Source organism: Gavialis gangeticus, unplaced genomic scaffold (genome assembly GCF_001723915.1).
Source record: "Gavialis gangeticus isolate Ggan-Ray unplaced genomic scaffold, GavGan_comp1, whole genome shotgun sequence".
In the NCBI taxonomy this organism is placed as follows: Eukaryota; Metazoa; Chordata; order Crocodylia; family Gavialidae; genus Gavialis; species Gavialis gangeticus.
The window spans coordinates 25,477,825-25,492,438 of NW_017729033.1; the positions used below are offsets into that span (position 1 = coordinate 25,477,825).

A 14,614-nucleotide genomic window follows, 5' to 3' on the forward strand; every position below is an offset into this window, starting at 1 on the left:
TCCTCCCCCCCCCGCCACCCGAGTTCCAACGCTGGTTGTGTTATAAGCACCATAAAGGAAATATTATTGCTTCTAAAAGAAATTATTTTCAAATAAATTAATCAAACAGTATACCTTTAAGTGGAGTTTCAAATCCAGACCCTTGACTTTTGACACTGTCTGTACTTACCGCTTTTGTTCATAGTCCAAAACACTTCTCATATGCTCAAAGTCCATGTTTGCAAACAAAATGCTAATGTGTATGCATTAGCCTATATATACAACTGTCATTTGTAGTTTATTTATGAAACTTGTAGCGAGCGAAAAGGATTCATCAAACAGCTGCAAACTACAGAGAGGTATTTATATTTATTTATTTAGGAATTTGTAACAGTGTCCATTACCTTCACATCTGGGTATGTTACCTTAGTTAAAATAACGTTAACACCTATATTAGCCTATCAGACTTAGTAACAAACCCTCTTTATTGAGCCAAATGTTCTAGATGCATTAGTACAATGTAGTATAATTTACTAGATATATTACAAATGTTAAAACAGTCATTTTTGTATGGGAAAAAGTTTATCTTTTGCCTGGGAAATGCTTTTATATATACATAGAACCAGACAGCTGATAGACTGATAACAAAAAGGGGAAATTTTCTCATTTTCTTCAAAATAAATAACTTAATACATATGAAGTTTCAGCCCAAAAGAGGGGTTTCTGAAAAGAGTTATGAGCAAAAGGAAAAGCAGGATTCTGAATAGTAATATATTCTTAACTTTAACTAAGTCATCACTCCATTTTGTTGTACTCAGTTGTCTAGATCCAGGTTCAGACAGCCAGAATAACAACTCATCTATAGATATTTAGTGAAAATTGAACCCACAATTTGCTGGATCAACAATGATTTTAGAAACATCATTTCTGCTTCTAGCCAAGGCCAAAGCAGCTTGTCTAGTTTGAAAGAACCTCTGCACTTAAGTGAGAGGGGTTTTGTGCGTGTGTCTGAGAGATGGGCCTGATTAAAATGCAAGGGAAAGACTGCCATGTCTTGTGGGTGGAAGAGGCCTGATCCTGTACTACAGGGGTGGGTGAAATATGGCCTGTGGGCTGGATTTAGCCTGCCAGGCCATTCTATCTGGCCTGTGGGGACCCCTAAAAATTTAGTATATTTAATATTCATTTGGTTCTAGCTGCCTGTCAACGATGACAGGAGCCAGGGGCAGTAGGACTGAGGGGGAGCTGACAGGAGTGAGAAGCCCAGCCCCACCCCCCCCCCAGCCATTCTCTTGCCTTCCTGTCCCTTCACTGCTCCATCACCATGTGGCCCCTAGCTGCATCACTGGACAACAGGAGCACGGGCCTGTGTCAGTACCCCAGGATGGGGTGTGTGTAGAGAGGGGCAGAGTGTATAGGTGTGGGTTCGTAGGGTGAGTACCACATGCACACCCATACACATGCACCCACACCCCCTCACACTGCCATACAAGCAGATAGTGATGTACTGTGTGCACTTTGCAGAGGTGGGTGGGCGCCCTAACAATTTGAGGCTAGATGCTTCTGTGGCAGATGAGGGTAGAGCTCCTGCCTGTGCCCCAAACTGCTTCTCTCTTCCTTTGCTTTATGCATGACTCTTGCATTTGCAGTGCCACTGATCACTTGGAAGAATAAAGGGTGAATAAAGCCTTTTGCTTGAATATGTAGTAACTGAAAAAAGTTATTTGCATATAGGTTATTTCAACATTAAGTGGGAGGAAACATAATGTCCTCCTTCATTTTAAGCCTTTTTGCATGTATGAATCCACTGATATTTTCATAGTTTCATTTGGAAATGAGGCCAATTAATTATTCACATATTGCTTAAAGCATGGCACTTTTTATTGGACTTTTAAAATCTAAGTCTCCCTTTTAGTCATATGAAATATTACACAGAAGTGGAGGCATGTTTCTTATTTGAAAATGTTCTGCTCACATTTTAATAACAGAAGATGAACAAACCATAAACACTGGCACAAAGGTGGTTGTTTTTGCACTTGTACCAAAGCCGTTACATTACAAAAAGGTAAGACCACTTTTAACAGGTGCATCTGCCTTGCCTGCCTCCATGCCTTTTGAACAGCTCTGTATGGATTTAATTAAGAACCCTATAAATTCCTTCTTTTTTAATCCTCGACTAGAAATATATGTGAGACATTAGGCCTCTGTAGTATTTTAGTTCATTGGAGATTTGTCTTGTTGCCCTGCAGAAGTGCTTAGCTTGAAGATGGCAACCACCACTGACCTGCAGGAAGACAGTTGTACCCAAAACTCTGGAGACACTTTGCTGCCAGATTTCCCTAAGGGACCACTTTGTGTGTACCGCAAGAAGGCTTCCTTCAACTGGAAGGAGATGGCAGTGTTTTTAGAGGGAAAAGAACTCCTCCAATATAAGGTAAGCTTTGCAAACACTAGCAAAGATTTGCTTCTTTCTAATCATCTGTGAGGTTACCTTTTTGGAAAGAAAAGTGTCCATTGAACTAAGATTGGGCAGATGTTGGGGACTGTTTCGTGGCCCATTTATAGTGAATTTCAGAACAAAACTTCTTTAGCTGAACTACTCCAATATAAAGAGTTTGGTCTCCCTGCTAATGGTAGATAGTAGGAAGATGAGTAAAGACTAACTTCCAGGATTCCAGTCCTGCAAATTGAGAAGGCAGTGACCTCTTGTACCTACATAAGGCTATACCCAGATGCAAGTATCTCTGGGTCTCTCAGATATACACATTTTAGAAGGTAGATCACAGAAATGATAAAGTAGCTTGAAGTACATCTGGCTTAGCTAGTTAAATACTAAAGAAACAAAGCGTATATTTATACAGTTGTGTCTTGTGCCAGGCAGAAACTGTGCTAGCTTCAGTACTAAAAGCAGCATATTTGTGCTACTTCAGCCTAGCACCCCAGTGGGTAAGCTCTGTTTCTGAGCAAAGTTACTTAATTAACTGGGGAGCAACACCATCCTCATAGAGCTACGCTGCTTCTGGGCTGATATTCACAACACTAGCTTAATGCACTTCTACACCAGTGATTCTTAATCAGGGTGCCATAGGATCTTTTTAAGGGTATTATGGACTGCCACACAGCATTAAAAGCATTGTTAGGTATGACAAGCCTACACATGATTCACATCATAAACCCAGAGCTTTCAAGTAGGACTCTGTAGTGCCAAAATATTCTGACATGTTCTGCTCTTTCTAAGTTCTTTGTGGCAGCAGAATTGCTTTTTTTCCCCCAGTCAAGAAAATAGTAGAAGTTAAGAGCTAGCATTTTCAGAGGGGTGTCTCCAATCTAATGAAGGAATTCTTGAGTCTAACACAGTTGAGAACCACTGCTGTACACAGTGCTGCTTTGCTCCATACAGATATATGCCCAAACTTTCTGTATGCTAAAGAGTTGCAGAGCTGTACAGGCAAGCACCACTGTTCATTTGACAACATAATATAGTCACTGATTGCCAGAGAAGTATAGGAAGAACCATCTCACTACCAGAGACCCTTTCCATTGAGATCAGGGAAAGACATCTCTTTAGTCCAAGGCACTATTTCTCCTAGATTTCACAAATGAAACTTTATTTTAAGTAACCTCAGATAGCTGCAGGCCACAAAGCCTCTTTAAAAATCTTCCATGGATGATAAGTGAACTAGGGAAGAATCATTCCATGTAAGACCAAAGATTAAGCCCTGATGGTTGTAGATAGTAGTTGGGCAAGATAGAATAGGTGTCTGCTTTTCTTGGAAGAAGAGTGGCATTACTCAGCCACTACTAGCTGCTGAAGACTCCACTTTTGACTGAAGGGTTACCCTTAAATCTCTACACTGATGGCCAAATGAGGACTAGAACTAAGAAATTATATTTAGACTCCTGCCATGAGTTTAGATATAAAATAATAAAGCAACTATAAAAAGCAACAAGGTAAGGAAATGGAGACTTAACAGTGTTCCTAGGATAGGTTGAGTCATCCAGGGCAGTGGGGATTTAATTTTGAGAAGTTGCATCTTTCAAAGTGATGCAGCAGTATACTTAGCTCTTCATGAGTCAGAAGCTCTCATAAAGTACAGTCATATTTTCTATGTGATAATACATTTTGATACATTTGTTTATTGTACATTTTAATTTTTAAATTCTGCCTTTTGGGTTTTTTAGATTTTATTATGATAGTAACCTTCGTGAACAAACTACTCTTGTGACAGGAAGCCTAACTGAGCGACAGAAGAAAATGAACATAATTCCTTAATTATTTCACCCCTCTGGTTTTAAGCTTTTCTATTCTCATCTTTCTCCCCTATCTAGAATGGAATCTTCTCTGCTTTGGAAAATGATCCACTCTTTGCTCGTCACCATGGAGAAGATATAACCCAAGAGAAACATCGTGAGCTGACATTCCTGCGTTGCAAGAGGCTCTTTGAATATGAGTTTCTAAATAGGGAAGATCTCATAGTGAATCCATTAAAACTTATGATATTTTTACAGTGCCTTGGGATGTATGATTGGTCTCTGTTTCTCAAATACATCTTAAATGATCAAGTGAGTATAGTTCATAGAAAAGTCCTTTGAATAGCTAAACTCAAGTAATCTGTAATTTCAATGCCTTTATACTGGTTATTTTTTCCCTTTGAGGAAGTTTTCTAAAGTGATGTCTTGACACAAATGTTTTCTCTCTAAATAAGCAACCTGAGTTAAATTGCTCAAAGGTACCAGATTGTATAGGCTTAGGACGAAGTGATGAGTCATTTGAAATCAATGTCATTCCTAGAGCATACTCGAATTGCATCATTGCCTTCGTAATGCAAGCCTCCCCTTACTAGCTTGTCAGTGTAATTAGCTTCCTCTTGGAGGGACCATACCTACAGGTGAGAGGAAAACTTAATCTCTATGTTCTATGAGGACATGATTTAAAAAAAGAATCTCCTTGATTTCAGTGAGCCTTGGACCTGACTTTCAGTCATTTGCCCCTCAGTTGAAGCAGAAGGCTATTTCATAGAGCAGATTAAAAAGCATTGGCCAAATCTTACTATTTCCTTTAAATGATATACTTGAAAAAATATTTTTCCTGGTATTTGGTGACCATTACTACTCAGTATCAATTGTGTTGGAGCTGGTGGTTTTGTAAACACCAAGCCAACAGAGACTAAATTGAGGCCATCAACTCTTTTCTAATTAGAACACCACTAGAAGGGAAAAGTCTTCTGGGGAGATACTAATTTGGCCTGTGTTTGAACCAGCCACTCATATGTCCAGACCCATGCATCTAAAAACTTGAAATTTTCAAAAGTCTGGAACCCCCTGAAAGGGCTTTTGTTTCCCAAACTGCAGATACAAGTGGAAAATGAACCCACCTAAAGCATTTATGAAGGAGAGTATAAACAGTAGGCTGCAAGAAGCTTTGGTCCCTGATTTGATTCAGCAGAGATTCAGCTTGATTCGGTGGCTGAATCTCTGAATCCGAATCAAATCAGGAAACCCTTTAATTTCTCCAAGTCGAAATGGAACCCTTCGAATCGATTCGAAGATTTGGTCATAGACACACCTTTACATGTTTTTTCTACATACCGTGAGGTAGCAGGTGGCTCGTCAACACTGTGATGCTGGGATGGATGGAGTGTCCTACAAGAGCATGGGGGGCTCCCCAATGTGCTTGGCAGCAGACCCAGAAGTAGCCCAGAAGTACTTCCAGTCTGCCTCTGGGTCTAATGGAGGGCACATGGCGGGCCCCCTCATCCCGCGCCTCCCCAGCTCAGTGACTGGTGCCTCCTGGGTCTGGGGGGACACCTGGGGTCCCCTCACAGCTGATCGCTGAACTGGGAGGGTCACGTGGGCAGCCCCCAGCGCGCTCTCTGACATACCCAGAAGTGGACCAGAAGTACTTCCAGTCCACTTCTAAGTTTGCTGCTGAGAACGTAGGGGACCCCCCATGCTCCTGTATGACACTCCATCTGCCCCACCATTGCAGCATTCATGAGCTGCGTCTGGGTCCTAGAGGTATGTAGAAAAAACATTTAAAGCTGCGTCAATGGCCGAATTGCTGATTCTCTGAATCGGCATTGAATCTTCAGATTTGAATTCGGCCAAATCAAATCAGGGACAGTGATCCAAATCAACGCATTGACTCACTGTCCCTGATTCAGGCCAAATCCAAATCCTAATCTAATATGGCCTGTTTTGTACATCCCGAATAAATACGGTCCAGCGAGTTGAAGCTGCCTAAAGCTGAGCCTGTCATGAGGGGCATAGTATTTTTGACTGATTTAGTGCTTACGTGACAGAAAAAAGTCCAATGAATTTTTTCTGTTTGGATGACAATCACTCCAGAGAATTCAGGGCCAGAATCATTCACTGTTTAATCCCTCAAAAGTACAGTTTAACAAGAACTCAGGTGTTGCCTATGCCCCTGCCAGGGGTGACCAACACATGTAAAGTTTCTTTTTCCTACTCAAGCTCTCTTTCCAGTCCTGGGACATAATTTCACTCTCAGTTCCTTCACTTTATATTTTCAGAATTTCAAGAATATGATTAAAAGTTCTGGTTCTGAGAGGCATAAAGAATTGGTGAGACAAGTCGATAATATGGAGGTAATTTTTTGTGCGTGTAACTCTTCGAAGCTGTGTTTTGTATTGTTTATAAAGCTAACTATATCTCTTTGTCTTTTCTGGTCTCTCTGAATGCTGCCTTCCACCCATTCAGTCTCTTTCCCTTATCTTTGTTGTGGAGAAATCTTGCTTTTCTTCCACTCTTAGATTTGGATCTGGTTACACCACCATGAATATACCAACTTCTTATCATTTTTGCAGGGGGATTTTTTCCAGCAAGCCTGACAAAATCATGAAACCAACTGTTTTTTAACAGAAAACACCTGATTTCACATTTTCTGTGAAAAATGCAAAATTGCAATTTACTTAAACCTACTGACAGGGAACCTGAGACCCCACAATATTAACCAGTAGCCAATATTAACCTTCTTAAATCAAAGTATTTCTTTTTAGCCATTGGGACAAAGCGGGGCTATCCAACTGGCAGCTTGTGGGCTGTGAGTGGTTAACTTACGGCCTATGGGCTCCTGCTGCTTTTACTTCCTCAGGTTCCCAGACTTTTCCCCATAAGTCTGGGTGCTGCTCCGCCAGCCATCACTGCCTCCATTGCCTGCTTCTGCTGCCATTGCCATCTTCCATCCAGGGTCTCAGTTTTCCCCTAATCCCCTTCCTCCAGCTTCTGCTTCCTGCAGCCCATGGCAGAGACAGTGGTGGAGTAATGCAGCCCACAGGGGAAGCAACTACAGGGTGGTGCAGCCCCCAGCCACTCAGAGGTTGGATAGCCCTGGCATAAAGGATGGGACAGCAAAAGAGTTTTAGAACAGCAAACAACCAATCTGTATTTTTCTTCTCGTCTAATTATACACTTCCCTACAAGTTAAGTTTTTATCTTTCCTGGAAGTTAAGCTTTCCTCTTAAGTTTCAGGAATAGAACAAAGTTCACTCTGGGTCTCTCAGGATTTCTCAACACTTGAACCTGTCCAGCAGAGCCCCCTCCTGGAGATGCAGCATATCATGATAGAAGGATTTCTCTTCCAGGCACAGCCATACCTCCTCCATGAACAATTTTAATGAAGTGCCAAAAACAGCATAGCTTTTGCTCATGTCTTTCCCCCCCCATCATAACTGTCCTGCCTACAGGATGTGTGGGGTTTGCTTTGTTTTTTGAGGGAGGTTGGGGGGTTTTTTGGGGGGAGGGTGTTGTTTGTTTGTTTGTTTTAATGCTTCTAGATGACACAGTCGTGTTTGGCTAACGCCAGGTTTACACGACCATTTAGGTCCCCCTGAGTTGGTCGTACTCTTATTCTGACCCATTCTACTGAAACTGGCTTGAGTGTTCCCCCGCAAGGGGCTGGAGCCAGGAAAGGTATGTCTATGCTGCTTCCATAAATTGCTCAATGAGCACTATTTTTAAGCATTCTTCACCCATCTAGCCCCACTCATGTATGCTCCTGACATCTCTGCTTCTGGCTGACTTGAGAGCTGCAGCAGGAGGTGTCTTTAGTGGCCTTTTTGATCTCATTTGTAAGAGCACTGGGGAGTGCTGTAGACCTATCCTAAGACTCTGGCATTGTCCCTAAAAGGATCTTAAGAAAAAGCTTTTTAGCTGACTATTCACTTTCTTTCAAGAGCTGGGTAGGTTCTGCTCCTCAGTCAGCTCTTTAAGGTAAATTATCTATTCCATTATAGTCCAGAAACAATACAGTACTGACGGATCCAAGTATAATATAATTATGAAAAAGCACTCCAAATTGGTTACCACTTTTTTTTGTGTTATTCCCTAAGATAACTAGCGTAATAAAATTGATATGCTAGTTCATGCTGCCTCTATTTTAAACTACTACATGATCTTTATGTCCTTAAATTGTTCTTCTTTTCTTTTTTTAAAGCTACTTGTTCATAGATAATCTCATGTACTGTGTATATAATCATGTATATAATCCGTTCTCTAGAAAGTCAAAGTAAAGCTATCTGTAGGAAGCCAATTAATATTACAAATAGACCTAAGCATCAGGAAAAGCCTGCTTATACAATGGATGGCATTTAATGACCTGTGCTTTTACTATAAGTCAGCATCTCCCTAAAGCAGGAGTGAAAAAATAGGGCCTGTGGGCAATATCCAGCCTTCCAGTTGATCATATTTGGTTTGCTGGCTGCCACTGAGAGCCTGAGGAGGGAAGGCTGGGCCCCGCACTGCTCTGCTGTGCTGCAGCCAGGACCAGGCTGGGCCATGCAGCACACAGGCTCCTCCACTCCCCCAGTCCTCCTGCCCAGCTTTCTGCTGGTGCTGTGGCTCTACAGACATGGCACCATGGCTGCCAGCAGTTGGGCCCACACAGGCTGGGTTGCAATGCAGCATACTGAGTAGCAATCTCACCCACCCAGCAGTGTGCCCACCACAGTGAACCACAGTCCCCAGAGCACCACTTGGAATTGAGTCCATGCCAGCCACAGAAGGAGTTTGGCCAGGGGCAGCCGTTCCTGACTTTCCCAGTGTGGTGTGGTGGCAGCAGCTCATTCTGGTGGGCAGATGGGATAGCTATTCAGTGTGCATAGCACCCCAATCATTGCAGGCCCAGCTCTCAAAAGTCACAGTGCCAGGACTGCACAGCTCCAGAAGGAAACTCAGTGGGAGGGAGGTGGATACTGCCCAGTCCAGCCCCAGCTGCAGCAGAATGGAGTGGCACAGGGCACAGCCCTTCTTCCTCAGGCTCCCAGTGGTGGTCAACAGGCCAGATAGGAGCAACAGGGATCTCTCCACTCCACCAGTCCCCCAGCCCTCAGGAGCTCATCAAAACTCATTAAGTGTGCCCCTCCATCCCAAATAATTGCCCACCCCTTCCCTAAAGGCTTCTAACATGCACCAGGAGAATGAAGCAACAGAAAAGCCCTGCCCCCTTTCTGCATAATTTATACTTATTTACACCAGTGATGAATTTAGCTTAATGCCTGGAACTCTAATCCCCTCTTAAGTACCTGGATTTTCATTTACTTTCATTTTTATAGCCATAATGCATAATACTGGCCACATTTACATGAAATGCTGACTGCATGGTCACTACTACACAGTCATTTAGTAGTTGTTTATACAAGTACTAAATGACTGTACAGTTAACTGAGTTACTGCTCAGTTGTACCAAGGAATGGCTTTTTCGTGACACTGAACGTATAGTAGCTCATGATTACTGTGTGGTAGTGTTGCATCATGCTTCCTGCCACATGATGCTACTATGCTGTAGTCATGGGCTGCTGTGCAGTCAACTGCCATTATAATGCTATTTTTTCAAGTTGTTATGCTAAAATTGATTTGCTTTGCTTCTGTTCAGATTTTTGGATGTTTTGCTCTGACTGAACTTAGCCATGGAACCAATACAAAGGCTATCCGGACAACTGCCCGATATGACCCCAGAAGTCAGGTCAGTCTGTAGTCTACAGCCATAATTAGCTCTGAATATGTTACTGTATGAATTATTTTATACAAATATTGGAACAAATTTATTCTAAGTTTTATAATATTAATGCTAATTAACACTTAGCAGAGTACAACCTGGAATTTCCTTCAATCAGAATATGTCACAGGTATGTTGCCTGCGAATCGGACCACCAAAGTAAAGGAACCTGGGTTGTTAGGAAGCCAGTTTGATTAGCTTGCCATTTAGCATGTCTGCCTGCCTGCTGTGAAAAGTTTGAATCAGCATGCTTCACCAGAACATCTTAAGGTCATTGAATTGGTATTGTGAAAAATGTTGTGTCCAAAACTTTCCAACCAGTCTAATCACCAGGTTAGGTCTCAAAGCACTTTTCTGAAGAGGTAAACAGAAATGGAAACTTGAGCATAGAGTGTTCACTTGCATATGTAAATCTTTGCAAGCAAAGGTCCTGCTTAATAAAGGTTTATATGCATAGCCTTCTTCACTTAACTGGTCATTGTCTTGCCTTTACTTCAGTCGATTCCTTTCTTTTCCCTGATAAGACTTGCTATTGCAAATACAGATGACAGATCAAAAAGGTTACATCTCTGACTCTTCTTTAAGGAATATAACAAAAAAAGAAAGATACTAGACTTATTCTATTTCATATGCACACAGCTTGCAATATGTAGGTTTTCCACAATGAGCATAAACCAGTCAAGCATGAATTTAAACATTCATGAAGACAAACACAAGCAGGGGCTTGATGCAGTTGTGAGTGAATGACCCAGCTGTAGATGCTTCCAGTCCATTCAGTCTCGGTGGAGGGGTTTGGGAATTAGAAGGGAAAGGTAACAGTCACACAAGCACTCAAAAAGAAACAGACAGGCCTTGGAGAACTAGACCAGTGCTATTCTCTGTGGTCAAATCTACATATCCACGTCATGTTATAGTGTTGACCTTAATTTTGAAATGAATGAATGCATAAGCTCAGCTTTGACTGCCATTTCCGACTTTGGTGGCAGTGAAGAAACTACACATATCGTCGATGTCAGCAGGATGTTGAATCTCCCTGGCCGTGCCTTTCAACCATTTGTTCTTCATATTGTGGGTCCTCCTTTGGACCTCTGCCTTGGTTTGTTGGAGATTCATTTTCCTTTGCTTGTCACCGATCAACTCTTGGATCTCCCAGTCATTCTCATCAAACCAGTCTTCATGTTTCCTCATAGAGAATCCAAGTTTATCTTCACAGGTGCTGATGACAGTGGCCTTGAGTGCCCCTCACACACTGCTGACATTCTTTTATTGTTGTTCATTGGAATTCACCAGTTTTTCTTTTTGGTACTGGTGGGAGAGGTTGTGTTTGCTTGGGTCCTTGAGTTGATCAATGTTGACCATCCGTCACCTTTCCTTCTGCTGCAGCCACCATTTGGGAGCCAATCTGAATGACATTACTGAGTGGATGAGTCAGTGATCAGTCCAGCAATCATCAGCTCCTAGCATACTCAAGTGATGCAGACATCTTTGCAATCATGACCATAGACAATAACATAGTCACTCAGGTGCCGATGCTTAGATCGTGGGTGTTGCTGTGATATCTTGTGCTTGGTGAGTCCATGTTCTGCAGATTTGACCAACAGAAGGATGCTGTTGGAGTTCACTTTTCCTATTCCTTCCTTGCTGATGGCTCTGTTCCAGAGGTTAGATTTCCTTCTGACTCTAGCATTGAAATCACCAAGAAGAATAAGTGTGTCAGCTTTGAGAACATCAAAAAGAACTTGGTCAAGGTTGGCATAGAATTTCTCCTTGGTTTCATCAGAAGCGTCAAGAGTCAGGGCATACAACGTTGATGACATTGGCATATTGGCTCCCCACCTGTTTAAGACACAGAGTCATAAGGCACTCTTTAATTCGAAAAGAGAACTCAGTGGTTATGCTCATTCTTTATGACAAAACCAACTCTGTGAAGTCAGCATTCTCCTTCCTGTTTACCCTTCCAGAAAAAGCTATAGCTGCCTCCATGTTCTTTTGGCTCTTCATCTCCCACTCACCTGATATTGCTCAGTGCAGTGATGTTGATATTGTATCACCTGAGTTCTTGAGCCACGATTATGGTATGGCACACTGGGTATTCACTTTCAAGGTTGTTCATTAGTGTTCTGATGTTCTGGGTCCCAAAAGTGATTTTGTGACTTTGCTGGTATTTTCAACCACAGTAAAGGTGATCCCAATGGAGGCAGTTATCCAGCCAAGAAGACATACAGAATACTATATTAGCCAGGCTATGTTAGGGAATCTTTTCTAGCCCCCTCCCCATGTGGGGTGAACAGAGCAGCCTGAAAAAGGGCTGCTCAGTCACAGCTGCCAAATTGCACACCTGTCTTGTCTAAGTGCTAGATGGCCTTTTTGTAACTCTTGTCTTCATGCTAGTTCAAGACTAAGAACTTCCACACCTCACAGTCCCGCTCCTGTCACCATTAGCTGGTCACCAAAGGGCTTGAGGAATGTTCTGGGAAAGCTTTTTTCCTGGAAAATGCCTGTGTGTGACTTCATTTATCATGAAGAAGCTGCTGCACATCAGCTTTCACAAGGCTCCAGAATGGGGCAAGGAGACCAAGACAACCAAGCATCTCATTCTATTGCATCCTTCATCTGCCTTCAGAGCTGTTGAGATTCTAGCATCTTCTTCTGTATGCTCCATCACTGAGGATTTGTAGTCCCATGGCTCGGGGCTGGTCAGGCTTATTATAGTGGTGACCTGTACTTGCCATGTCACAGGACCATCAAAGGCTATATGTGGCTTTTCAGGAGGGAAAGCATTGTCATCTGCTGTCCTTACTACATTCTGGTAGTGCTGCCAGTGCTTTGTCCATAACTACTGGGTACCAGTATGGCTCTGCCCCAAAGATTGCATTTATAGTCCCTTGTATAATCAACAAGAATGGGAAAAGTTAATTATCTTCATAACAGTTTTGTCAGGTCATTAGGTAGGTAGTTAACCGCTATTCTCATGTAACCGATTAGAGGAATTAAGATAGAGTGAAAATAAAAGTTTAGACTTATAGACTCAAAATTTAAGAATGCTTATGTATGCTGCTTTCTAAGCCAAAATTCCAGTCTCTCCAACAGATATTCATTTTTCTATATGTAGTGTAAGACTGAAGGCATTTTTCTGTTTTGGTCACTTAGGCAAAACACAGATATCAGGTACCTGTCCTCGAGTGAACTCAATGAGGGCACAACCTGTCTTACCTGTAAATCAAGATTTTAGAATCTCCAAGGCACTTCTTCCCCAACTTTCATTGATTAAATTTGAGGTCTGAAATTGATGATCTCATTTTTGCCTCTCCTTTATCTATCTCCTATATCTCTAGATATACATATTTTAAAATAAGTTTAGAATATTCAACAATGATTACATTTTTATTGTTGTAAAGATGTTGGGCTGAGATACAGGTCTTTTCAAAATGTTACTCTTGCAATGAATAAAAATTGATAGAAGATGACTGTTCATTGGCATGTATGATTCATATGGCATTCTTTTTTCTGGCTTCCATAGGAATTTGTCATCAACACTCCTGATTTTGAAGCTGCCAAGTTTTGGATTGGTAACATGGGAAAAAGTGCTACTCATGCAGTTGTGTATGCCCAGCTCTATACTCCTGATGGAAAATGCCATGGATTGCATACCTTTATTGTACAGGTGGAAAATATATGTTTCTTTAACAGGCTGGTTTACTTTCAGGTTTCTAATCAAATGAAGACCTTAACACTTATTATGTATTTAGCAAACTTCCTGATTTTAAAGAATTGCTGTATTTTTGAGACAGGAATACATTCCATTTTATAGCAGCAGCTTATAACTAGAAAATACAAATGATCCAAATATTCCTTAATATTATATAGTATATGCAGTTTAAAATATATACCCCAACTGGAAACTTTCACATGCGCCGACATGCATGTGCAGGGACATGTCCCTGGAAACTCATGCCTCTGCACATGGGGATGCACCCAGAGTGGGTTACATAAGGAACGTTCATCAGTGCCTTATATGTTTTCCATAACATAACATATGTTTTCCTAAGCACTTGGTGACAGGAAACCTAGCCTGGTGGGAAACAGAAGTATTGTTAGTCCTGTTAGTGAGATGACTATAGTTGGTAAATTTTTGTCAGCATTGCATTTTCAAAGGAACCAAAGCCATTTGTAAATTTGATTTGAATTTGGTGAATAGTTTCAACTGAAAAAATAGGGAATAAAAAACTCCTGATTTTTTTGTTTTGATACAATGGCATTTTTCATTTAAAAATTGGTCTTTTCAGTTTAAAAAAAAAAAGGAAGGGTGAAATGACATAAAAACAACACTTTTTTTCTTTGAGTACAGTAAAACATTCTGGGTTGTCCCAAAATGGATATTTTGGGCTGTTTGTTTTGCTGAAGAAGTTCCATTTTTCCATTTCTGGCTGACCAAAAAAGTTTTTTGCTGTTGTGGATTGTGGTGCTTTTCATTTTGGCTAGGGACAGACATTACACAAAAAACAGTTTAAGTGATCAGAAACTGGTTTAAATCTGCAACAGAATAGACATTTGGTGCACAGAAACCAGTTTCAAATGGCTAAAACTGGTTTGAGATAAACCCAGTTGCATGTAGTATAT

The 14,614-nt window shown here is 41.4% G+C and overlaps 1 protein-coding gene across 4 annotated transcripts in view; it reads left to right on the top strand.

Annotated features, from left to right (window-relative positions):
* Positions 1–229: 229 nt before the first annotated feature.
* LOC109303775 (peroxisomal acyl-coenzyme A oxidase 3-like) overlaps positions 230–14,614 on the top strand; it is an 85,670-nt gene continuing 71,285 nt past the window's right edge. Inside the window, exons 1-7 of one of the 4 annotated variants that reach the window (XM_019526026.1) lie at positions 282–338; positions 1,629–1,656; positions 2,229–2,413; positions 4,309–4,542; positions 6,513–6,587; positions 9,872–9,961; positions 13,515–13,658. In XM_019526026.1, the coding sequence (XP_019381571.1) occupies positions 2,246–2,413; positions 4,309–4,542; positions 6,513–6,587; positions 9,872–9,961; positions 13,515–13,658 (711 nt within the window). In that variant the 5' untranslated portion in view covers positions 282–338; positions 1,629–1,656; positions 2,229–2,245. Of the gene's footprint in view, positions 339–1,525; positions 1,657–2,228; positions 2,414–4,308; positions 4,543–6,512; positions 6,588–9,871; positions 9,962–13,514; positions 13,659–14,614 lie in introns of those variants that run through there. The other 3 variants (XM_019526028.1, XM_019526024.1, XM_019526025.1) reach the window with 3 other exon arrangements.